This window comes from Tachyglossus aculeatus, chromosome X2, assembly GCF_015852505.1.
Source record: "Tachyglossus aculeatus isolate mTacAcu1 chromosome X2, mTacAcu1.pri, whole genome shotgun sequence".
Lineage (NCBI taxonomy): Eukaryota > Metazoa > Chordata > Mammalia > Monotremata > Tachyglossidae > Tachyglossus > Tachyglossus aculeatus.
In genome coordinates, this window is record NC_052100.1 from 31,625,444 (window position 1) to 31,651,703 (window position 26,260).

General features: G+C 47.1%; 1 protein-coding gene across 6 annotated transcripts in view; it reads left to right on the forward strand.

The window, feature by feature from the left end:
• ATP9B (ATPase phospholipid transporting 9B (putative)) overlaps window positions 1–26,260 on the forward strand; it is a 211,259-nt gene that overhangs the window by 43,256 nt on the left and 141,743 nt on the right. For 5 of the 6 annotated variants that reach the window (XM_038771100.1, XM_038771101.1, XM_038771103.1 and 2 more), the window contains exons 6-7: window positions 12,539–12,597; window positions 25,701–25,752. In XM_038771100.1, the coding sequence (XP_038627028.1) occupies window positions 12,539–12,597; window positions 25,701–25,752 (111 nt within the window). Of the gene's footprint in view, window positions 1–12,538; window positions 12,598–16,329; window positions 16,543–25,700; window positions 25,753–26,260 lie in introns of those variants that run through there. The other variant, XM_038771106.1, reaches the window with a different exon arrangement.

Below are 26,260 nucleotides of genomic sequence, written 5' to 3' on the forward strand. Positions count from 1 at the left end.
TTTCTCTATAGTCTCAAGCTAATGAAACATAAGATCGAGAACTGGTTTTCAATTTTTTTTCTTCGGCCAGGATAAGCATAGTACCTAAAATGAAGGTACTGCGATTGACACCACCCCCTTGGATCAGACAATGCATGTTATCTTTGGATAGATTTTCAGTTGGTATGCTGAGAGATGTATTTGAGTATGTATCCAGGCTGTGTCCATGTGCAGATGGCATAGTGTGTAAAACAGATAAACAGGCAAGATGCATTGTGCACACGGGAAGTAGAGGTTAACCTTGAGAACACTTAATTTCTGTAGGTCCTTAACCCTATCCCCCTCCCCTATTCCCTTAAAGGAAACACATTTTAACCTGAAGTAGGACGTTTGGCTCGCTTACATGACCTGTAGGAGATTTCTGTCTCCATATGTACCAGTAAAGCTACCCGCCTGCTGGTGTGTAGGTTTATTCCCAGCCATCTCTGTATACCTTTGCAAGCGTGGTTAACAAAATCCGGAGGGAACTAGCCCTGTGAGCAGAATGGCAGGGAAATACAGAGTCCGTGGGGTCGGTGGGGGCAGACTGCTGCCTGTTCAGATTTAAAAAGGGAGAGAAAGAGACAGCGAAATCTGCAGAGGCCTTGAAAGGGTAAGGGTAAACTCAGCAAAGACTCGAGAGAGAAGCACACATCCACGGTTCTGGATGCGCCCAGAAATTAAGGGGCTCAGGTGCACCCTGACAGGTAGTGGGCAGAAACTTGCAGGCTCCCAGGAGGGCAGGTGCACAGAGAGATGCCCAGGAACCAGTCATAGAGACATAGACACATAGAAACTCCCAGGGCTAGACACATGCCTAGATTCATTCAGGGAGAGAGGGAGGAGGGCAGGGGGAGAGATAGAGAGAAAGAAGGAGAGAGGTAGAGAAAGGGAGAGGGGGAGAGAGAGAAAGAGGGAGAGAAGAGAATTAGAAAGAGAGAAAAAGTAGAGTGTCCCAGAGTTAGAGATACACATAGCTCCATCCTGGAAAGGAGACGAACTGCCAAGGGGAGAGAGACAGACAGACAGACAGACAGACAGACAGACAGACACACACACACACACACACACACACACACACACACACACGCGTAAAAACAAATGCATGCCAGTAGCTGTTTTTTGAGGTGGAAGATGTTACTTTGGACAGTAAGAACTTATCTATGCAAGCAGGTGCAATGTCCAAGACTCACGGGCGAACAGCAATTCACTTCCCAGTGTGGGCATGCTAAGGACCATTCCTTGCTGCATTGATGCATTTGCTAATTGCTCTGTTTAGCGTCGTTGGTCACTCTGCCGCTTACTGTCCCCGAAGCTTCTGTTTGAGAAGCTGCCCCTCTCCCAATTGCCACAAGCCAGGCTGCCAATGCCCCGCTGCCGCTTCAATCGTCTCCCAGCAATCTTTCTGCTGGGTTGCATTTTTCCTGCCCTTTGCTTCACCATATCGCTAAACAGTCCCTCTGTCCTGCCCGCTTGCATATGTGTCATTTTGACTCCTCATCCAGCACCTCTTTGGTGTGTCCATCCGTCCTCTCTACTTGTCTCGCCCAGGCGGGCTGTGTTGGAACGAACGTTGCCAAAGTCCCAGAAAATCGACTCGGGTCAGGACTTGGCTGCTGGTGATCCTGTCTTGCCATCTGCTGTTGGGAGTGGCTTGTAGTTGAAAGTAATGAAACTTTGAGAAACTGGGGGTGACATCTGTAAAATGTCCAGGCTTTGCAGCCATGTGGAAGGTTTGATCCTGCAATACTTTTGTGGACTTACATTTCATCCTGATTTTGTTGCCTTGCTGCCATCTTCCTGAGAATCCAGTAGACTAACCCGTCTTTCTCATTAATCGTCATCATCATCCGTAACAACTAATCAACAGCATTTATTGGGAACATACAGCAGTATTAAGACACACACCCTACCCTCCAGGATCTGACACTGAAACGAGGGAGACAAGTCACGTCAAATGGCCAAACATCTTCAGTTTTCTGCTTTATTCATGCATTATCAAACATGATCTGTCTCTGTAGCAGGATTTAGTATAGCTTTCAGCTCTGTGTTGCTGAAGAAAGTGTGTGCTGCAGGCTGGTCTGAAGCCTCAGTTTGGTTCTGGCATGTGATCCGATAGCGTGTCAGTTGGTTTCAGGCTTGTGGTCAGTCCATAGCACTGAACTGAGAAGCAGTTCCCAGTCACCTCTATATTGTCCTGGGTGTGAATCCCAAGAGCCCAGGAGTGAGGAGACAGCAGCACCTGGATGGCTACCTCAGGGGCTCTAGGAGAGGTTTGTAGTCAAGTGTATTTCCCCGGGGGATTTGGAGTGGGTTCTGACACCATCATCCAGGTCCCTTGTGGTATCCTCCGATTAGGCGATGTAGGATTCAGCATTTATTGAGCTCCTACCCTGTGCAGAGCACTTTAATCAGAGGTTGGGAGAATTCAGTAGAGCTAAAGGCATGGTCCAAGTCCTTATGGGATTTACTCATCTTTATTTTCCTCTGCTCGTGGCCCATCCCCTTCAACTTTGACGTGACCTTACCATCAGGGAATAGGCAGAGGTTCTTGATGAAGTTCTCGGGCAAATGGACGCTTTTAGCTTGCAGATCGGGTCAGATTCCCTTTGTCAGGTCTTTATGTAGAACAGAGAAATTTGGGGGGGTCTGTCCAGTCACTTTTGTGGCATCCTTTTCCTTTCATGGAACTTCCTCTCCACTCAGTCTACCAAATCACAACCCTCTTCACCTTCAGAGCCTTATAATACTACTAATAATAATTATAATAATTGTGGTATTGGTAAGCACTTACTTTGTGCCACCCACCGTATTAAAGTCTGGGGTAAGATACAAGATAATCAGGTCACACATGGAACTCACAGTCTAAGTAGGAAGGAGAACAGGGATTGAATTCCACTTTTGCAGATGAGGGAATGGCCCAGAGAATATAAGTGACTTGGCCAATATCACACAGCAGATGGGTGGCAGATCCAGGATTAGAACCCAAGTCCTCTGACTCCGAGGCCCCTGCTCTAAGCCTCTACCTCCAGTAGGGTTTCCCTGACTGATCCCATCTTTCCTGATGATTTCACTCACCGGTACCTTAGCACTCATGCCGATAGCGCCTTCGTTATTCATCTCTTTACTTTGTTTTTTACCACTTGTATTTACATTCTGTTTCTGTTGTCTATTGTGTCTTTGGTAATACTTGTCCTCCGATAGATTGCAAGGTCTGTTTCTGGCTTGGAAAATTTCAGACTGCTCTTAGTTGATATCTTTTCAATACTTAAATCAAAAATCAGGTCTCCTCCAAGAGGCCTTCCCTGACTGAGGCTTCTGCATCGTCTTTGTACTTGCTTCTGTTCCCCATAAGTTATGATAATTGTGGTATTTGTTGAGCGCTCACTCGATGACAGACACTCTTCTAAGTGCAGGGGAGATACAAGATAATCAGGTTCGACACAGTCTGTGTTCCACATGGGGCTCAAAGTCTTAATCCCCATTTTCCAGATGAGGTAACTGAGGCACTTGCCCACACAGCAGACATGTGGCGGAGCTGGGATTAGAACTCACATCCTCCGACTCCCAAGCCCATTCTCTTTCCACTATGCCATGCTGCACTCACTCCTTCCTCAGCCCCACAGCACTTCTGTACATATTCATGTGTAATTTATTTTAACATCTGTCTCCCTCTCTAGTCTGAAAGCTCCTTGTGGGCAGGGGTCAACTATACTTACTCTTTTGTATTGTACTCTCCCGTATAGTGCTCTGCACACAGTAAGTGCTCAATAAATACCAGTGATTGATTAATTGGATCCAATCTAGTGATCTGCATTTAGATGGATACCAGTGATTGATTCAATCTGAAAAGTCCCAGTTCTCCACGTTGTGGTTCAGTGTACCTCTGTAGAAGTAGAAATCTGCAGTGAAGTTTTTGGGGTCACTGGGAGCCAGGTTCCTGCTGGTGCACTCAATCAAGAGGGTTTTCTTGTCCTTGAGCTGTTGGGTGTTCAGGGGCCAATCTCCCCGGCTTCCAGTTTGTGGCTCATCCATCATCATCCATCAATCGTATTTATTGAGCGCTTACTGTGTGAAGAGCACTGTACTAAGCGCTTGGGAAGTACAAGTTGGCAACACATAGAGACAGTCCCTACCCAGCAGTGGGCTCACAGTCTAAAAGGGGGAGACAGAGAACAAAACCAAACATACTAACAAAATAAAATAAATAGAATAGATATGTACAAGTTAAATAAATAAATAAATTATTTATTTATAAATAATATAGGCTCAGCCACCCTCTGTTCTTCCTCCCGCCCCGGCTCTGACCTCCGCCACGCAGAACCCACTCCTCGGACTGGCACGTGAAGCAGCAAGGGGGGTAAAACTCAAACCAGCCCGTTTTTGCTCGGTTTAGTCCCCGTGGTCCCGGGTTTAGAGGAGGGGCGAGGTGGTGGTTAATAGTATTATTACAATCTCAGGAGTATTAGCGTTTACTGAACACAGCCTCTCTGGGGCACTGGCATCGGATCTAAATTCTCACCTGGGTAGTTTTTCCCAGTGCTTTAGGACAGTGCTCCGCCCACGGTAAGCACTTAATAAATACTATTACTCCTTGGTGCGGTGACCATGGGAAGTACAAAACAAAGTAACCCGTTTCATGCCCCCAAAGAACTTCCACTCGAATGGGGGAGACAGGCAGAAAAAAGGAGTCCTCCTAGCATCCATTAGTGTTTCCTCCCGAACAAGCTGGGATGCTCCTGGCATCTGCCGGCCCCGTGCTGTCATCGTGAGAGTGGTGCTGCAAGACAATTATGGCCCAGTTTCATGAAGTACAATGCACATGTGCTCGGCACTGCCTTTTTTCTTTGGTTTAGCCAAGTCTTTCTAGACCTCTTTTTTTGTCCTCTTTGGAAGCTTTCTTAGGGACACAGCATCTGTGTTTCCTCTGGCCTATTTAAACTTAGATTTCCAGTGTTTTGTAAAGAGGAAATATAAAATAGTCACCTCTACGGGGTGTGTTTTGGTTTGCAGTGGCTACACGTGCATTTGGCTGTGAGCACCAGTTTTTAGTAATACTTATCTTGTAGCAGGAGGCCAAATTCTGGGGAAACCAAAAATGTACAGCCGGAGTGCCTAGCACAATCGCTTAGGCAGGCAGCCTCGCTGTTCTGGAATCCTGTTCTGTTGCCTGTAGGGAGTAGTGCTCATTATTTGTTTCTTCTAGTTGGAAAACTCCATGTTAATTTGCGGTAGGTGGTGTAGAATGCAAATAATGGCATCTTTTCTGCTCCACGGCACCTTGCAGAAGCAAGTTTTAAAAAAGGGAATCTCAGCAGGAATTTCCCGTTATTCTAGGCGAAGGGAGAGCTTACCACCATTCTGATTTGCGTTTGATGTCACTTCGCCTAGACCTACATTTCTGTGTCGACTACTTTCCGTGAAGCTGGGGACTAGTTAAGTCGCTGTCCACATTTCCTCCTGAGCATCCCCCAGATGTCCTCCTCTGAGCCGAGCCTCGGTTTCTTTCTGCATTTAAAATCGACTTCAGGAGCCGTGAAACGATAGTAGCTTCCAGAGGCCGAATCATTTCACCAGAAAAAATGGTGTAGCCAGGAGAGAGAGCCGGCAGAGCGAGGAGCCTGTCGGGTGACTCAGTGTGGGACTCCCCAGGCCTTGGGGAGGAGACAAAGAGAAATTTGTGCTTGCCTTCATTTTCTCTAGGTCTCCCTGTCTCTGTCCTTTTCTCCCTTTCTCCACGTCTTTCCTCCTGCCCCCTTCTCCATATGGGTAGCGTGGAATACAGGACTTCTCTTTTTTTACTTGAGCCTCGTTCAGGCTCCCTAGCTTCTCCTTAGACCACTCAGCCTTGGTTCTCTGTGGCTTTAGCAAAGATGAAAAACTTCTGGTGTGCTTCCCGATGAGCCTTTTCTTGGATACAGCGTCCGATCTGAGACTCGTTCATACTCCTGTGATAGCGTCCAGGTGGAGGGTGTCTGGATCTTAGCCCATCAGCTGTCCTCCAAAGCAGGTATTGATTCTGGAAACTGAAATTTCAAGCTGCTGTTCCAGGCCAGATTTGATACAGTGGTGACAAATCGGTTTTGCCCCAGCTTTGTACCCTAACCAGTACAGATATGACTCCAGATGCTTCACGTGCTGTATTTTTACTTCTGACCAGCCACTCTCTGCCTCTGCTCCAGCCCCCGATCTATGGCTAGGAAGTGGCTCCTGTTTTCCGAGGACCTGAGAGGAGCAGGCAGAACCTCTGGGACAAAGTGGGGGCTTTGTCCCCCAAGAGAAATCCATAGTTCTGGGTGGATTTGGATAGGAGAATTGCTGCAAAGCATTGCGTCGGATGTCATCATGTAGCCCTGCTTGTCCAGAGTCACTCGTGTGAGGTCACTTCAACGGTCGGCCCCACATTTGTGAGGGCTGACAGTGGCCATCCATCCCTGACGTTTCCCCATCTCTTTATCATAAGACAGCTTGATTGAGTCCAGGAGTAGACAGCTCAGTATATTTAAGAGAACCCTCCTCCACCAATTTTACAATTTTTGTAAGCATAAATTCTGGAGAAATCATTTATTAATAAGTTTTTCCATAAGACCCACAGCTCATTCCTCTCATGCACCGATTAAAAGCAAGCACAAGAAAGGAAAGGGGAAAAAGAGAGGGAAGAAAGTGGTGAATGGCATTAAGTGGGTGTGTACCTATATTCGTGTACATGCGAATGAATGCAGGGGTGGGGAGAGCGGATTTCTGGACACATCTGCTGAAACCAGGAGACAAGGATTTTGGACAGTTCTGAGCTGGGCTTCTCCCAACTTACTCTGTGATATGAATCATGTGACCCAAATATGCAATATTTGTAAGGAAACCAAAGAAAGGTAAATATTTGTTCTGTCGTCAGATTCTCACCCCAAAAGAAGACTTTTAACTAGGCATCTTGGAATCCCAAAACTATTTTTATTTCTATACCGGCCAGGGCACAGGTCAGTGGGCAACTTGAAATTTCAGTTTCCGGAATAACTGCCCGCTTTTGAGGATGGCTGATCGGTTAAAATCTGTCAATAGCCCCTACTAGTTGTTAAAAGTGTAAAATATCAGTTGGCACGTATGAGATATTTATTAGATTTCAAACCATCGCAATTCTCTGCAAGAGTCTTTTATCTGGTGAGTGTAATGAATTACTAGAGACACTCATTTCCACGTTCTAGTTCTGCATATTGCTTTAGGCAAAAGGTTTGCGCCTTGGTGGACTATAAAGTCTGGATGTGCAGCCACTGCTGACAGCTTTTGGACTTTTTATTGGTAATTACACAGATGGTAAAGAGGGTTTTAGCTAGCGAGATGTTTTTAGAGGAAAAATAGTTGGAGAAAATAATTTCTGCAGTGAATAACAGTCAGTGTTTTGTCTCTAAATGTATCCTCCCCGAGATGTAATATTGCATTATTCCAGTGTTCTTCCTAATGCAATCTAATGATTCTTTCTTATGACAGGCTCAAGAAAGGGTTGATTGTATTTCTCTTAGATGTTCAAAGGAACAATCTTTGTTCTTGCTGAAGCAAGTTCATTGAGATATTCTCAAGGAAAGCCTGGCGGGGACTTTTTGGAGGCCTGAGGCCCGTCACCTTTACAACTTTTCTTCCTTGTCATGTGCTGCTACGCTTCTCCTTCCTCTCTTGTGCCCCTCATCCCCACCCAGTCGTATCCTCATATGTTCATAGGATTCCCAGGCAGTTCTAGCTGTTTGGCCGTAGGCAAGCTTCTGTGGCCGCCAGCCCAGTTAGCCTGGGGCAACTTCTGGGCTTGGTTCTCCCCCATCTGTGCGGCGGGGCGTTGGGGGGGCCGTTGAGGAGGATTGCAGTAGTTGTTCAGCTTAAACTTCCTTCCACTCCTTCTCGCCACCCACCCGGACCAGCCCTGCCACTTGCAAAGGGAAGGAAAGGTCAGTCTCCCAGAGCATGGAGTCAACAAAAACGTGGCCTTTAAGTGGCTGGTCTGGGCCCCCACGTGCTGGGCTTTCCCTGTCCTCCTCACCCTCTTCAACAGCGTCAAGTTCGGATTTGGTTAGCCCTGGATGTGGCTAACCCCTGGCTTGGCTAGTCCCGGGCCCCCCTAGTCCAGACTTCATTTTTCCTTTCTTGACCCATTCTAATTGCATGGTCTGTCTCCTTGAACTTGGGTGCGTGTGCTTCTGTGGTTACAACTGAACTCTTCCCTGGCTCCCCAAGTGTCCTGAAGCCCAATCTACCAATGCAAATTTGCCATAGCATGTTCAGCTAAAGTATTTTACAAATTCTTCAGCTTCTCTTAATAGCAGTGCTGAAGCTTTCCATAGCAGGTAAATAAAGTTTTAGATCATTTACTCGCTCAAATGGTGTGCTTGAAAATATAAGAAAATGCAGGGGGCTGGTATGATGTGGCAACATACACTGCTCTTTAGTTTTTTAGGTTCGAAAGACCCTTAGTGACCTGCACTTTCTGAAGCTAATTCCCTCTTCATTTAATTTAAATGCAGAGTAGTAGAACGATTTCCCCATCTGAATTTCATTTATGAAGCAATAAGTTTTTGCTTCAAGTTTTAGTTGCGTAGAAGGGCATTTAGGGAGCCCAGTTTGGTCATTTACATTAAAGAATGGAGTCAGAACAATCTCATTTCCATTCTGGCTTTCGTAATGTGGTCTTGGGCCAGACGGGCAGCTCCCATTTTTCCGCTTTTCATCTGTCAGGGGAAGGATACCGCTTCCCGCAGACTTGTTTCTGAGAATGGGCGGTGTGTAGCTTTGCCAAGCCTGTGGAGAAAGGAGGGAGGAGAGCTGGCCTGTGGGCCCCGAGTTCTAGACAGGGTGAAGTTGAGGCCAGCTCCTGCAGTGAAGGGTCTGCCATTGTAAGAAAGGAGGACCTGAAGGAAAGTAAAGGGGAAAAGCTCTTGGTGGGATGGGGGTGAGGGAGCTGCCTAGCAATGACTGGGGGCCTCCACCTGCTCAGAAAAGCTTTAAATTGGGGGCAGAAGGAGGGGAGTTGTTAAAGTGACCAGAGGTTTGGGGGAAGGAGGAGCCCTGGCCACCTGGGAAGGAGGAAACCGATCATCAGGGTGCAGCATGGGGCCGGGCCCAGTTGAGAGAAGGGATCCCAGCAGTGAAGGTTGTTGGGAACAGTGACTGATTGGAGGCAAGGGACTCGGAGTAAGAGACCCTGCCAGAGGCCTTTTGTGTTACTGATGAGTCGGCCTCCCCACTTCTCCCCATTCTCTAGCTTCTGTCCTTCGGCTGACGTTCTCCCCTCTATCCCCACCTCCATCCCGGGGTCCATATTAAGGGGGCCAGAAGCCCCCCCCAATCTTGGCAGATCTGTCCCCCCTTCCCAACCACCTGGAGGCAGGACCATTGAGCGTTCTGCTTTAGCCACAGTAGGGCACGGGGAAGGGTTTTCAGCAGCGATGCAGCGACTGAACTGGCTTTCTGGTGTGGCGAAAGGGCGGTCAGTTCTGGGGCAGCCTCAAGGATTGCTGCCCGCCTCTGGGTACTGCTGAGGTCTGCTGCTGCCACCCTGCTCCTCCTTTTGGGGTCACAGGGCTCTGCAGTGGGCAAGGGTGGCAGAGTTGCCACCTACCAGGCCTAGCCAGTGAGGATCACTGGACCGATCTCACCTCCTGAAGGGGAGGACAGCACGAGTCCTTCCCCTTACCCAGGACCTTTCAGTGGTCCCAGGTGGGGTCAGTGGGGCCTCACACTCTTCCTTACCATGGGCAAACCTGGATCCTAAGGCTAGCAGGTACTCAAACTGCTTCCCCCCAGATAGCAGCCTACATCCCGGTGACCAATGTGGCAGTTCCCAGGTGCTTGAGATGGGTTTTTGGGGGGTGTTTCACTGACTGTGCATGCTTGGGTCTGTATATGTGTGTCTGTGAGGTCAGTCCTTGAGCCCACCGCCCTCAATCCTTAGCTGTCTTCCCTGGGTCTCCCCCTCTCTTTTCCCCCCTCCTGTCTCTGACCCCCTTTCCTCTGTCAGTCTTTCCCCTCTGCCCTGTCTTTCTCTCTCTCTCTGCCTCTGCACATCTCTGGCCCTCTTTCTTTCGCTCTATAGGACTTTGGACTCTTAAAAGTCCAACAAGGAGATTCAACTAGGCTTAGGCCAGAGTAGCTGGCCCCTGGCAGGGGAGAAATGCAGGACGTGGGCAGGTTGAGGTGGACAGTCATGACCGCACAACTCTGCTGCTGGGTGATTCAGCCATTTCTTCCATTCTGTTTTTTATAGAACTCGCTCACAGAAGAAAACAATGTTTGTTTCCAGCCCAGCAGTCACACACTGTGCCCTTTTATAATGACGAGAGAAAACACCGTACGAAAGCCTCATTTTTATAAATCAGAATATCCCAAAGCCCCAGGAGCATTGATTTCTGGCTTCAGGGTGTACCTGTTTGCTTTTCTGGGGAAGTGTTCCAGTCACTGAAGTTACCTCAAGTTTCATGATCTTTCTGTTGGTTGGCCTTGGCCCTCCCACCTCGGCCCTCTCCCCCTCGGCCTTCCTGCTCAGCCCTCCTGCCTCAGATTATGGCTCTGAGGGTTGGGGGAGCCTTTGCTCTCAGAGTTGATGTAATTGATTTGTTAGCCAAGTGGGTGGCATGCCGAATCACGTGCCCCGTTAAAGGGTACTGTCATGGCCCAGTGGAAAGAGCACAGGCCCAGAAGTCAGAGGAACTGGGTTCTAATCCCTGCTCTGCCACTTGATGGCTATGTGACCTTGGGAAAGCCACTTCTCTGTGCTTCATTTACCTCGTTTGTAAAATGGAGATTAAATCCTCTTGCCACCAATTTAACCTGAGCCCCCCATGTGGAGGGACAGGGACCACGTCCAACTGGATTATTTTATATCTACTCCAGTGCTGAGTACAGTGGTTGGCATATACTAAGTCCTATGAGGGATGGGGGGAAAGAACCATTAGAAATCCACCCAGGTCTTGTGGAACATGGGGGCTGCCCTCTGCGTCACCTCTTGCGGAACCAGGTCGTCGGACTCGCTCATCCCCTAATTCCCAACAAAACGTCAACTGGAAACCCTCCTCAGGACCTAACTCAGAATAGCAGGAGCCCAAGTATCCCAAATGGGTCCAATGGGCCTGTTTCCCTTAGGAAAGGAATTCTCAGGTAACCTCCTACTCAGGCAGCCTGGCTATTGCCAAAGCATGTTCCAGCAGAATGAGTCTATGGGATGGGTCTGTAATTTCCTTCAGCATCTCTGAAACCAGGAAGGGAAGCATTTTCAACTACAACGAGCTTGGAGTGCCTATTATTAATTCATCACATCTTTGCTTATGCAAATATACCTTACACTTCTAAGCCAGAGCATGGCGTCAAGCGGGGGCCCATGCAATTTTTAATGGCTTTGAGATTAATACTATTTTAATCTTTGTTTTATCAATGCTGTTGAGTAGATGGGACTGTTAAATAAACATAACCTTCATGGATCATTTCAAGTTCTTGGGACCCCAGTTGCTTCATTTTTCATGCTCAAAGGAAGGACTTGTTTGAACAGTCTCACCTGAGGCATCATTCACACGTTACTGTTCCACGTGGGGACATTGCTGATTTCTGCTTTCAGATTTTCAGTGCGTAGTACAAAGCAGTCTTGTACATTTTACATTAGACTGTTTGTGATAGTTTTGAAAGTATAAAAGGATTTATATTGTAAGGTAGGCTATGATTATTCGAGACAAAGTGTTTTGGGCCTTGCCTTTCACCGGTCACAGCCCAAGAACTTATTCCACTAGCACCCATCCGACTTTGATGTGCGATTTCATGTGACTGGCCAGCTTGCAATCGATGATATTTGCGACTTTCCTTTAAAAGGGAAGTTTGGATTTCACCAAGAGTTGGAGGTCACGAGCCCTGGTTCTGAAATCATTCATTCATTCATTCATTGTTGTATTTATTCAGCGCTTACTCTGTGCAAAGCACTGTGCTAAGCGCTTGGAAAGTACATTTTGGCCCAACACAAACCCTGTCAGCCTCCAGCCATTCTGTTGCCAGGGAGATGGGCTGGGGCATTCTCCATTCCCCCTCTCACCACGACCTCATTGCAGACTGTAAGACACGATGCCAATCAGTGCCATTCACGGTATCCATGGGGGTCACGCTACCAACCCGCATTAATGCATGGCTACCCGTCTCTGCCTCCCCTTTGGAAGCCACCAGCTGGCCACGTTGATCATTTTTTAACTGGGCCTCACTTTGAAGCCGGGACAAATTTGGCTCGATTGTGTCATAAACTGAAATCGACCTCTTCACAGGCCCTAAGAGACGCCCGTTAGACTACGATCGTGCTCTCTGTGATGCCCACTTAAGCCCTTTGGACGCACATTTGGTTTCCAAGAAGTGTAACCGGGAATGTTTGCGCGGAATTGCCTTGAAAGGGAAGTGGAGAGTTTCTACCACTTTAGGACCTGATTTCCAAGTCATTGTTTTTCGTAAACATTTGAACTCTGTGGTTGCTTGATGTTTGCTTAAGTTGATTGTACTTCTTCTTTTTTTTAAGGTAAAATCCAAGTTAAGAGTTCAGACATACAAGTTGGAGACCTCATCATAGTGGAAAAGGTTGATGCATTTTTAATATATTTTAGAGCATAAACATGCTAACTGTTAACACGTAGACTGCTTGTAAATAATTTGTGAAGTTGAAGAAATGATGTGAAAACGTGTTTGAAGTATTCATGTAGTTGCATAAGGCCCAATCTACTCTCTCCCCAGAATCCCGCTCTTTCTGTATTATTCTGTATTAATGAAATGGATTTTTAACGTGAGATAATAATAATAATAATTATAATAATGATGGCATTTATTAAGCGCTTACTATGTGCAAAGCACTGTTCTAAGAGCTGGGGAGGTTACAAGGTGATCAGGCTGTCCCACGGGGGGGCTCACAGTCTTAATTCCCATTTTACAGATGAGGGAACTGAGGCACAGAGAATCAGTCAATCAATCAATCGTATTTATTGAGCGCTTACTGTGTGCAGAGCACTGTACTAAGCGCTTGGGAAGTACAAGTTGGCAACATATAGAGACAGTCCCTACCCAACAGTGGGCTCACAGTCTAAAAGGGGGAGACAGAGAACAAAACCAAACATACTAACAAAATAAAATAAATAGAATAGATATGTACAAGCAAAATAAATAAATAAATAAATAAATATGTACAAACATATATACATATATACAGGTGCTGTGGGGATGGGAAGGAGGTAAGATGAGGGGGATGGAGAGGGGGACGAGGGGGAGAGGAAGGAGGGGCTCAGTCTGGGAAGGCCTCCTGGAGGAGGTGAGCTCTCAGTAGGGCCTTGAAGTGAGGAAGAGAGCGAGCTTGGCGGATGGGCAGAGGGAGGGCATTCCAGGCCCGGGGGATGACGTGGGCCGGGGGTCCACGGCGTGACAGGCGAGAACGAGTCACGGTGAGGAGATTAGCGACAGAGGAGCAGAGGGTGCGGCGGGTGCTCTGGGCCCCAGTAACCTCATCTAATGAATTCCGGAATGAATTTTGGGTGATGTGATAGGTCACCTCAGAGAAGTTAAGTGACTTTCCCAGAGTCACACAGCTGACAATTGGCGGAGCCGGGATTTGAACCCATGACCTCTGACTCCAAAGCCGGTGCTCTTTTCCGCTGAGCCACGCTGCTTCTCAGATAGGAGTCCTAGAATGTGCCAAGATAGGAGGGACACAGGAGGATAGGCCAGAAACCAAGTTCTGTTCTTGCTAGCCATGAGCAGGCTAGGGAGTGGCCCCTGAAGACAAACCCTTGGGGACAGACTGGGGAACAGGCCCTGGGGACCGGTCAGGGAGCAGCTCCTGGGGACAGGCCAGGGAGGAGTCACAGGGGAGGGATAGGTCAGGGGAGAAGCCAGAAAGCAGCAGGCAAACCTCAACGCATCCTTCGATCCACTTCCAGTTTCTCAGGGCCATCATCATCATCAATCATATTTATTGAGCGCTTACTGTGTGCAGAGCACTGTACTAAGCGCTTGGGAAGTACAAGTTGGCAACATATAGAGACAGTCCCTACCCAACAGTGGGCTCACAGTCTAAAAGGGGGAGACAGAGAACAAAACCAAACATACTAACAAAATAAAATAAATAGGATAGATATGTACAAGTAAAATAAATAAATAGAGTAATAAATATGTACAAACATATATACATATATACAGGTGCTGTGGGGAAGGGAAGGAGGTAAGATGGGGGGATGGAGAGGGGGGCGAGGGGGGAGAGGAAGGAAGGGGCTCAGTCTGGGAAGGCCTCCTGGAGGAGGTGAACTCTCAGCAGGGCCTTGAAGGGAGGAAGAGAGCTAGGGCCAGCACGGAGAGTTCAGCCTGAGAACCTCAGCAGCTTCTAAGGAGGCAAGGGGAATAATAACGATGGCATTTATTAAGCGCTTACTATGTGCAAAGCACTGTTCTAAGCGCCGGGTAGTTTACAGGGTGATCACGTTGTCCCCACGTGGGGCTCACAGTCTTCATCCCCATTTTACAGATGAGGGAACAGAGGCCCAGGGAAGTGAAGCGACTTGCCCAAAGTCACACAGATGACAAGTGATTTGAACCAATGACCTCTGACTCCAGAGCCCCTGGTTTTTTCCGCTGGGCCACGCTAAAGGGAGCAGCCCAACAGGCAAGGCCTGACGGGCAAGGCGTCGGTCCCCAAAGTGAACGTGAAATGGGCAAAGGCTGAGGAGCCTAGAGAGGGAAGCAAGAAGTTGCGAGGGGCAGAGGGATCGTATTGCAGTTGGCAACCACTCTGGGGACAGGCGGGCCGGGGTGCACTGCGTGGAGTTGACAATCGTTTGTCAGGCATCAGGCAGTAAAGACCACCCGGGGGGGCTGAGGTTTGGGGTGTGGGCATCACACCCCGTCTTGGCGAGCTAGGTGCTGGTGGCTCACCTATCCCTTAATAGCCTCATCTGCTTGGATTCAGAGAGAACACCCGGCCCGAGGTAGACGGGCTCCGTCAAGGAAGGTGTCGCATTTCATTCATTCGAGATGGCGCTATCATGTTGGTGTGCCTGGTCAGCGCCCTCCCCCTTCTTATGTCTTCTTACCCTGTCATGCCATCCCACTTCTTCCTTGGCCGACCCACTCATTCCCAACCCACAGAGACCCGAGCACTGAGCTTTCTAGTGAAGGTTGATGGACCCAAACACCGGGGCTGACCTCGGATTTACTTGTGCCAGTTGAAAGACTTTGTGGCTTTAGAGCAAAACCTCCTGGTGATCCGCATTGCGGACGGCTTCAGGGATTCGGATCTAAATGTGAAGCTGTTTCCGAAGGTGGAGAGGTAGTCCTCCTTAAGCACTTCACGTGGCCTTATTTCCTCTGTAGAGTAGTCGAGCTGATTCATTTTTCTGGATTCTTTACCTACAAGTGCAGCAAAGTCGTAACTCTCTGGTGTACATTCCTGCCATAATTCGATTCCCTTTATGTCAGAGAGCTGTGCTAGTGAGCGTTTTCTTAATTGTAACCATCTCCAAACACTACCTCCTTCTGAGAGAACTTGCACCACCTTCTTTGCAGAAGAAACCTCTTCTGCCCCCGGATTTGTGTTAGTTTAGAACTGAGAAGGTGCTGATTGCCTTTTCCTCCCTTAGAATTCCATCTGTTTAGAACTGGGACTAACACATGATCGTTTCATCTTTCTGAATCTTTTTATCTTCGACATGAATTATGGAGAGGAATTTGAAACTGTATTCAAATGCGTAGTGGATTAATGCATTGAGTAGTTGATTTTATTACATTTTTTGGTTTTAAAAAAAAAAGAACGCTTCTACAAGGGTTTCGACAGGCTCATTGGTGTAGTACCAGCATCCTACAAGTTGAGTATAAAGGGTGATTTGAATGATTGGGTTGGTAACAGTGCCCACACATGGAAGAAAATGGGTTCTAAGCTCAGCCCCATCACTTGTCTGCTGTGTGACCTTGGGCAAGTCACTTCCCTTCTCTGTGCCTCAGTTACATCATCTGTAAAATGGGGATTAAGACTGCGAGCACTGTGTGGGACATGGACTGTGTCCAACCTGATTATCTTGTGTCTATCCCAGCTAGTACAGTGCCTAGCACATAGTAAGCACTTCATCAATAAATGCCACCGTTAAAAAAAAAAAAGAAAATCTATGGACTTCATGAGATGTATTTTCTGCAGTCCTGCTGAAGGATGTAGTAATTCGCCTCCACTCTTCTGGGAAACATCTGTCACCGTAGGTTACGAGCATCTTCCGCAGTGTTAGAGACAGCCCTTCAAGAGTTACCGTCAGTGGATGACTGCACACTGGAGGGTTCACCCACGCAAGAGGACGCGGATTGTTAACTGCTTCACCAAACCAGCCAGGCACCGAGGACCGAAGATAAGTCTGTAGAAAACCAGAGCAACGTATCACCCCGAACCAGCGGAAGAGCCTCCTCATAATCCAAGATCTTCCTTAGTAACGTGGAGCTGATGCCGTCACAGAATTTCTTTATTTACGCAGCCCCCTGGGCAGTGATGCAGTGATAGACAAGGTAGTGGAAAATCAAATGAAGAAGGCCAGCGCGTCCTTTGGGTGACTGTTAAAAAAAAAGTGAGGCAGCAACGTGATAGGCTTCAGACCAGTCAGAAGGAACTGGGGTCTAAACCCAGCTCCGCCACCTGTCAGCTGTGGGACCTTGGGCAAGTCACTTAGCTTCTCTGTGCCTCAGTTACCTCATCTGTAAGATGGGGATTAAGATGGTGAGCCCCATGTGGGACATGGACTGTGTCTAACCTGATTAGCTTGTCTCTGCCCTAGCACTTAGTGAAGTGCCTGGCACACAGTAAGTGCTTAGCAAATGCCAGTTAAAAAACAAAGAAAGTAAACCCTGAAGTCCTTCAGGTAAGTAATCTTTCTCAATCTGCTCTGCCTGGATTCTCTGCAGATCTGAACACCTTACAGAGGCCTCATCTGACTTCTTGAGCAGTTCCTTCAAGGTTACCAGGGGGTCACTCTTAACATCAAGCGGCAGCAGGGTCGCAGACAACCAGGTCCAGAAAGCAGTTAGCTCCCAGCATTAGAGCTAAGCTCACCGCAACGGAGCTTCCCCACGTGGGACATGTGAGAAGAATGGCTGACAGTAGGATTCCCAGACAGCTGCTTTATGGTCAACCAATTTGGGCGACTGAAAATGAGGAGGACAGAAGAAACCAGTGGTTGCTCATCCACCTCCATATCAGGCAGAAACTCCTTACTAACAGCTTTAAATCAGTCCATCACCTTTCCCCCTCCTACCTCACCTCGCTACTCTCCTACCAAAACCCATCCTGCACACTTTGCTCCTCTAATGCTAACCTTTTCACTGTACCTCTGTCTCATCTATCTTGCCCCCTGACCTCTCTCCCATGTCCCGCCTCTGGTCTGGAATGTCCACCGTCTTCATATCTGACAGACCATTACTCCCCTCCAATCAATCAATCAATCAATTGTATTTATTGAGCGCTTACTGTGTGCAGAGCACTGTACTAAGCGCTTGGGAAGTACAAGTTGGCAACATATAGAGACAGTCCTTACCCAACAGTGGGCTCACAGTCTAAAAACCCATCAAACTACAGAGCCTTATTGAAGGCACATCCCCGAGTCCTTCCTTGACTAAGCCCTCTTTTCCTTTTCTTCCACTTAACAATAATAATAATAATAATAATGGCATTTATTAAGCTCTTACTGTTTGCAAAGCACTTTTCTAAGTGCTGGGGAGGTTACAACGTGATCAGGTTGTCCCACGGGGGGGCTCGCAGTCTTCATCCCCATTTTACAGATGAGGTAAGTGAGGCCCAGAGAAGTGAAGTGACTTGCCCAAAGTCACACAGCTGACAAGTGGCGGAGCTGGGATTTGAGCCCAGGACCTCTGACTCCAACACCTGTGCTCTTTCCACTGAGCCACGCTGCTAATCTGCATCACCCCAAATTGCTCCCTTTATTCATCCCCGCTCCCAGACCCACAGCACTTATATATGTATCCAGAATTTGTTTATATTAATGCCTGTATCCTCCTCTAGACCGTATGCTCATGGTTGGGGAGTGAAGCAGTTCCCAGTAACTCAAATGTTTAGACTGTGAGCCCACTGTTGGGTAGGGACTGTCTCTATATGTTGCCAACTTGTACTTCCCAAGCGCTTAGTACATTGCTCTGCACACAGTAAGCGCTCAATAAATACGATTGATTGATTGATTGATTGAAATGCACCCGCAATTTCTGCTGGGAATTACAGTTTTTTATTGCCAAGCAACGGAGCCAGCCCAAGCCTCCCTTTCCATGGAGGACACAGTAGATAGATGGGCTGTTTTGCTGATGATCAGTCTCCCAAGGGGGACGTATAGGAGAGGGGGGTTCCCGAAACACAATGTGTGCATCTGTCCAGACGGCCAAGAGTGTGTCAGATCAGAGAGGGAGAGGAGATTAGCCCAGTGAATCTGTCTGGCTCAGCGGCGACGGGCAGGGACTCCAGCTATGAGAGGAGGAGGGTTGGTGGACCTGTGGGTCAAGGAGAGTGGCAGGGCAGGAAGGGAAGCTTAGGAACTGAGAAGGGAGTGGGACTGGGCGATTCAGGCCAGGAGAATGATTCCCGCTGCGTGAGACGGGAGCTGATAGGGGAAAATAGCTGATCCAAGGTAACAGAGGGAAGTGGGATCTGATATTTATTTATTTATTCTACTTGTACATATCTATTCTATTTATTTTATTTAGTTAGTATGTTTGGTTTTGTTCTCTGTCTCCCCCTTTTAGACTGTGAGCCCACTGTTGGGTAGGGACTGTCTCTATATGTTGCCAATTTGTACTTCCCAAGCGCTTAGTACAGTGCTCTGCACATAGTAAGCGCTCAATAAATACGATTGATGATGATGATAGGCAAGAGCCCAAAGCCAAAACCGTAGGTTCCCTGGAAACCCTTGGGGGTTTCACGTAGGAAACTGGCTCTTGGTGATGGCATTTGTGGCACACATCCTCTCCACGCCGAAAGCCACCAACATAATGTAAAGAGATCTCAGAACCCCGTCACCGATATTAATCTGGGCTTTCTTCTGGATATATTTGCCAAGTGTCGGGGTGGTGAGGGAGAAGAGCAGCAGCGTGGCTCAGTGGAAGGAGCACGGGCTTGGGAGTCGGAGGTTGTGGGTTCAAATGCCGGCTCCACCACTTGTCAGCTGTGTGACTTTGGGCAAGTCACTTCATTTTTCCGTGTCTCAGTTACCTCATCTGTAAAATGAGGATTAAGACTGTGAGCCCCAAGTGGGACAACCTGATCACGTTGAATCCTCCCCAGTGCGTAGAGCAGTGCTTTGCACATAGTAAGCGCTTAACAAATGCCGTCATTATTGTTGTAGAGAAGCAGCATCACTCAGTGGAACGTGTGGGCTTGGGAGTCAGAGGTCATGGGTTCTAATCACTGCTCTGCTACTTATCAGATGTGTGACTTGGGCGAGTCGCTTCACTTCTCTGTGCCTCAGTTCCCTCATCTGTAAAATGGGGATTAAGACTGTGAGCCCCCTGTGGGACAACCTGATTTTTGTATCTCCCCCAGTGCTTAGAACAGTGCTTGGCACATAGTAAGCACTTAGCAAATACCAAATACAAATACCAAAATTATGTGGCCCTACCACATATACCTTTTATACAAGTAGAAGCCAACACTGTGGATCAATTGTATCATTCTTGGTTGCGGAATAACGATGCCAGTTGCCATAAATTGGGCAGTGGGCATCAATCAGACTTTATAGTGCGCTTGCCATCCATAGGCTGTAATTCATTGTAAATTTCCATCTCTGAGCAGTCTTACCCTTGACCTTTCGGTCACTGTGAGTGCCAGATAAAGTACTTGATAATCACTGTGGTATTCATTAAGCAGTTACTTTGTGCCAAGCACTGTGCTAAGCATTTAGGTGGATACAAGATAATGAGGTTGGACACAGACCCTGTCCCACAAGGGGCTCGCGGTCTTGTGTGAAAAAAGGGAAAAATGGTGATTTTTCTGCCCCAGAAGTTTGGGGAAAGGAGGCAGCGCCAGAGGAAGCCAAACATTTGAGTTGTTGCTGAGCCCAAGGCGGAATGAGATTGAGGGTCCAAGATGAAGCCCAGTGACTTTTCCGTGGATTTCCATATGCATCTGCCGGCTGCATAGTCTCAATGCCTCTCTATCAATCAATCGTATTTATTGAGCGCTTACTGGGAGCGCTCATTTTACTAAGCATTTGGGAGAGTACAGTATAACAGAACTGATAGACTCGTTCCCTGCCCACAAAGACCTTACAGTCCAGAGGACTGTACCCAGCCTGGCTTGCCTGCATGATCATTCAGCATTTTCTGGACCCAGATAGGAGAGTTGTTCCTTTAATGGTGTTTGTGTCCTATTCCTGGTGGGCGTGGATCCCCACCATTGCCTTTTAGTCATTGTCTTTGAAAGTGTTCATCAGGTGATATAGGTATAGGTTTGATGCCAATAATTTGACCCACCTAATAGATTTATGTCAGGGTTGGCAGATAAACGGTAAAACATTGTAGATAATGGTTGAAAACAAGTTGTCTCAATAGGCATTGTCATCTCAACAGAGATCTGAAGTTCTTTGTTCAGTTGATTTCCCGCCCCTCCTCCCAGATTGTGTGTGTTTGTGTCTGTGTGTGTGCATCTACAGGCAACTTTTATTGTTTAAAGAACATACTTCCCTGTCAGATTCATTTTCTCAACTTCCTATTCCTGTTTCCTGGCCCTGAGTGTAAATGTTACACTGCAACCAATGGCCAGTTCTCCTGATTTTTTTTTTAATTTTTTAATGGCATTTATTAAGCGCTTACTATGTGCAAAGCACTGTTCTAAGCATTGGGGAGATTATAAGTTCCTGATGCTTTACTATTCCAGGCCCTCTTAGACTCCTTCACCTTTTTCTGTTGTAATGCCCTACTGCTTTTCCGTTACCTTCAAAAATCATCACCTTCTCAAACAACTGACACCAACCTTTGTACTTTGGGGGTAACCTGCTCATTCTTTCTTTTTTCAGAACTTTGTATTTTCTGTCAGTGTGGGAAAGAATCGTTATGCAGTGTCAGGCCTTCCTGCTGGTGCCTCAGTTTCCTTATCTGTAAAACGGAGATTGAATTTCTGTTGTCCTTCCTACTTGGACTGTAAGTCCCATGTGGGACAGGGACTGGCTCCGACCCGATTACCTTATATCTACCCCAGCGCTTCGAACAGTGCTTGACACATAGTAAGCGCTTAATAAATACCAATATTATTAACTCTTTGCCAGTAGTGAGTGGGTTTCTACTAGATACAAGAAACTAGGAACATTTAGGCAGATTAGACCCCCGGGCCTGGTTCAAAAGTCTTAAAATGGCTTCGTGGTAAACCTTTAAGACCTTACAGCTTATAGGTAGCATTTGTTATTATTTGGATTTTGAGTGAAGGTGCATTAGGGTGTCATTTTTCTTCTAAATAACAAGCGTAGAGGATTTCTGTTTTTATTTCCAAATGAATTTTAAGCAGATTTCATAGAATCTATCCTTCTGAAGATTTTGAAAAGGAACGGTACCTTTCTATCTGGGTGGTTTTACAGAGTATCCAACCACACTAACCCCAGGCAAGTGCTTTCGGATGAGTAAAAGCAGATGATATTGTTTCTTGGATTCTTATGCTGTTGTTCTAGTTAAGATCTAATTCAATTCAAATTTTATTTTGGAAGTGTCAGAGTAATGAATCGGAGATTTCTTCTCCTTCCCAGGCTAGCTCCCTCGACCTCTCTCGTCCAATTCGAAATAATCTGTTTGAATCCAGTTGAGCCAATACATTGGCTGAAATGGCTAGATCTGTGTAAGTTGCGTGTGTGAATGGAAGGGAATGCAGTCCAGTGGATTGGCGCCAAGTTGGCAGAGTGGCAGTATTAATGCCAAGTTAAGAACGCTCCTCAGTGCATAATTGTACATTTTGAAGTTGAGGGTGTAACCAGCTGGGTCACTCAGATCTCCTCACCCCCTTACTGCTGCACCATCGATAGGGTGCAGTGCTTTATCCAAATGGAGGGCCAAATGGCTTTGCAAATTTAATCTGACAGAGGCTTTTCTGCTTAGTCTCTTTAGCCATCGGTGAGCAAGGTGAATTTGCAGTTCCACAGAAAATGTGGTTTGGATTGAATATGATGATTTGCAGTGTGTGCTCCGTCTTGCCTAGGTAGGGATCAATGCCTGGCTTTCCAAGTTAGTATAAGGATGGTTTGCAGCGATGGCGAAAGTCGAACAGGTAGGATCACCCAAGTAGGCTTGGGCTTTAGAGGAGTGAGGCCTCAGGCAAGAAAAGGCACTAGCCAGATTAAAATGCCCAGTCCAGACCTGTGAGGTCAGAGATGCGATTGATGGCAGCTGTTGGGTTGACATGGAACTCCCACAGTGTCACAGGGCTTTGGGATACCGTAACCACTAGGAACATGGTCACAGGAGGTGAAGATAGCAAGCCAGGTATTTCTGTTTTGTTGCTGTCGACGTGGCCTGTCAGCTGGCTATGTCTTATGAGCCCCAAGACAGAAGTGGGCCCAGTAGGGGTAACTGGATGAGGATGATAATGATGATGAAGGGGGCTGGGGGCTTCCGGTGGGCTTCCGTCATTTTGATAATAATCTGAGTTTTTGAGGTCAAATGGATGAGTACATTTTTGCTCTAGACTGTAAGCTCCTAGTGGGCAGGATTCATGTCTGCCAACAGTATTGTATCTTTCCAAGTGCTTAGTACAGCCCTCCGCACCCAGTATGCTCTGAATAAATACCATTTTGACTCATTGTGTGATTATTCTAGATTCATAATTCAGAACTGAGAATCTGGGGATTGATTCTAGCACCAGTGATGACCAGTACCCACTCACACCCACTCCTCCTTGCCCTTCTGTCGGTTTCCTCCTGGGGCATAGGAGGGGCAGGGGCACGGCACATTCTGCTGGGAGAGTGATGGGTATTTAGGGGCAGGACCCATTGATAGCCCAAACAGTCATCTTCCTTTTAAAATGTCTCTTCTTCCTGATTCTCTTATCTCCAGCAGGTGATACACCACCATTCTCCCTGTCACAATAGTTCATGAGGTGCCTCCCGTCAGTGACGCCTCCTGTCACTTACCTGCCTCGTTGTTAGCTTCTGAATCCTTTTGGTTCTTCCGATTCCGCTCTTTCCTCTCCAGGCTGACACCCACCACCCTGATTCAAGCCCCCAGTACCTCCCGCCTGCATCACAATATCAACCTCCTTCCTCGTCTTCCAGTTGGAGATCTCTCCTTTTTCAACCCATTCTCCGTTCAACTGCTTGTATCAACTTCCTAGCACAGCGAATAAAGCGCATTGCTCCCCATCTCAGAACCTCCCTACCCAGCCCCAGGCAACTGTTTCCTCATCTCATCTCACACATACCACGAAGAGTCATAGCCATCAGACCCTAGGTTCTCTAGCAGCTGCTACCTCCTGACCTTTCCACTCCCTTCTCCTGCTACTTCTCCAGGTTTCGCTCATTGCCCCAACCCAGAACACCCTATTCCATCAGCTCTGGGGGAGCACAAGTCCACTCCTTCTTGCGAGCCCTTCTGAAAGCACACAGCCCTCTTCAGGAACCCATTTCTGCCACCCTTGCCACCTCTCTGTCTACCCACTGGCAATGTGAAACTTGTACTCATGCACTCGTGCACAGCCTAATTTGTTATTCTATTCCGTTGTCTCCCTATTTGCCTGTAAGCTGTCTAAGGCTGGGGAATGTGTCTTTTTCTTCTGTAATGCATTCCCGCAGGACTTAATGTGAAGCAGACTGACTCTTGTTCATGAAGTTGGCATTTCTTCGATCACTTCCTGTTCTCAGAATTGGGGAACTGCAGCTATGGAAGCAGGCTCTAAGAGCTCCTTCGCCCAACCATCGTTTTTATGATTTACCTTTTCTTACTGTGAGATCAGAGGAGTTAAACCCATCAAGGCCTTGCTGCCTGGATGCACAGTGTAGAGGGGAGTGAATGCAAGCAGTCAGTAGTTATGGTATTTGTTAAGCGCTTACTATGTGCAGAGCACTATTCTAAGCGCTGGATCTCTCACTCAGTTTATGAGAGGAGTCGGGAAGGGGCAAGGGAGAGAGGGAGCCAGTCGTAAGGATTCCTCAGATTCAAGAAGATGTTGGGGTAGGGAGAATTCCAAGAGGAGGATTGGTGGAGGGGAAAGTGGAAATCCTGAGCCTCCTGCCCGTGGCTGGATTTTTTTTTTATTCAGTGGTGTCTGTTAAGCTCTTCCAGTGTGCCAGGCACTGTATTAGGTGCTGGGGTAGATATAAGCAAATCAGGTTGGACCCAATCCGTGTCCCACATGGGGCTCACAGTCTTCATCATCATCATCAATTGTATTTATTGAGCGCATACTGTGTGCAGAGCACTGTACTAAGCGCTTGGGAAGTACAAGTTGGCAACATATAGAGACAGTCCCTACCCAACAGTGGGCTCACAGTCTAAAAATCCCTATTTTATAGATGAGGTAACTGAGACCCAGAGAAGTGAAGTGACCTGCCCAAGGTCACCCAGCAGACAAGTGGTGGAGCCAGGATCAGATCTAAGGCCCTTCTGACTCTCAGGCCTGTGTTCTATCTGCTAGGCCACGCTGCTTCCCTCATCTTAGCAATCCGTGTGTAAGACATTGCATTTCCCACAGAACTCTAAGGGAGGGTGTATAAGTCTCAAAGTCTCTGTCTGTTCGTGTATTCACAAACCAATTCACAACCACCTGTCAGAGAAGTCAGCACTCCCATAGTTCTCCCACTCAACCTTCTGGCACCTCGCCCTTTGCCCCCCATCCCTTTCCCCTGCCTCAGGGATCTCGACGGCTCTTGAAGGGACCTACAGAGAATTGGGGTAGAAGGAGAATATGGGGCTGCTTATTGGGGACTCTGAGCTTGAGCCCCAGGCTATGGCAGTAATAATAATAATAATAATGATAATGATGGCATTTATTAAGCGCTTACTATGGCAGTAGTGCTAGTAGGGAAGATATGCTGCCTGTGACTCAAATGACAAATCGAAGACGCCTCTTTTTTATATTCAAAGTCGACCTTGTCCTGGTTTCGGAGACTTATGAGCCCTCTTCTTCTCTCCCACCCCACTCTGTCCACACCTCCCTCTTTCCTCCCAATTAAGGAAATGTGAGGACTGTTATTAGCATCACGACTGTGAGATTCTTGAGTGCCGAAGTGTCCCGTGTTACAAAAATGGAAGGGTTACATGTGTAGAGGTCTTCAATGATAGGAGCATTCATATGGTACCTATGGCCTTCTATGATAAAGCCTAGTTAAATCTGTTAAAATTGCCCAGATTTACTAGAGGACAAAAACAAGGATGGGGGTTTGGGGCACAGCATTATATTAAAAAAAAAGGAAATTAAGAAAGAAAGAGCATTAGTCACTGAGATGCTAAATCATTTGCATAATTCACTTATGGAGGAAATCTGAAAGGCTTAACTGTAGTTTGTTTATTGTATAATTTTCGAAAATATTGATTTCCGAATTGCAATTGTTGAATGTAAAGTGCTCTGATAAATCCTATTTTAATTGAATTTCAATCCAAGTCTGACCTTTGGGTCCTAACTTCCTGGGCAGAATGTTATTTGTATTCATATCTAAATGTACGCATTCTTTTTTTTTTTTGTTGTCATTGTACAGAATCAACGAATTCCATCTGACATGGTGTTTCTCAGGACTTCAGAAAAAACAGGTGTGTTCAGACCGCCAATTCCACTTCCATTAGCGGACAGCTGGGGATCTTAGGGGTTTGTGGCATTTCCTCTTGGTTCACCGGGGAGGAAATGCCTGCCCCGTTGGGAAGAAACGTTGCTTTGCCAATGACTGGGTTACAGACACCAAAAGTGATAAAGTGAGATGGACCAAAAGTAAAGCAGAACGTGTGGATTGGAAGAAGCTCAGGGCATGACTACTGGGGCCGAATCAATTAGCACCTATTGAACTTGGGAATTTTGAGCAGAAGGAGCAGTTACTCTGTCATCAATATGTATATTTGGGGATTTGGGGTTGCTGAGGGGGTGGCGGGTGGCGGTGGGATGGGTGAGACTATCCCTCAATGAAGCTATTAAGAATTTAATTCCCTTTGCTGAGAAGATCTAATGTGCTTTCTGCTTAATTTGTGACCACAAGAATTGCTCAGCCTGGTGGGAGTAACTCGCTACATGCTTCTGTTGCTAAATGAATCAAGGTTGCATTTTTGT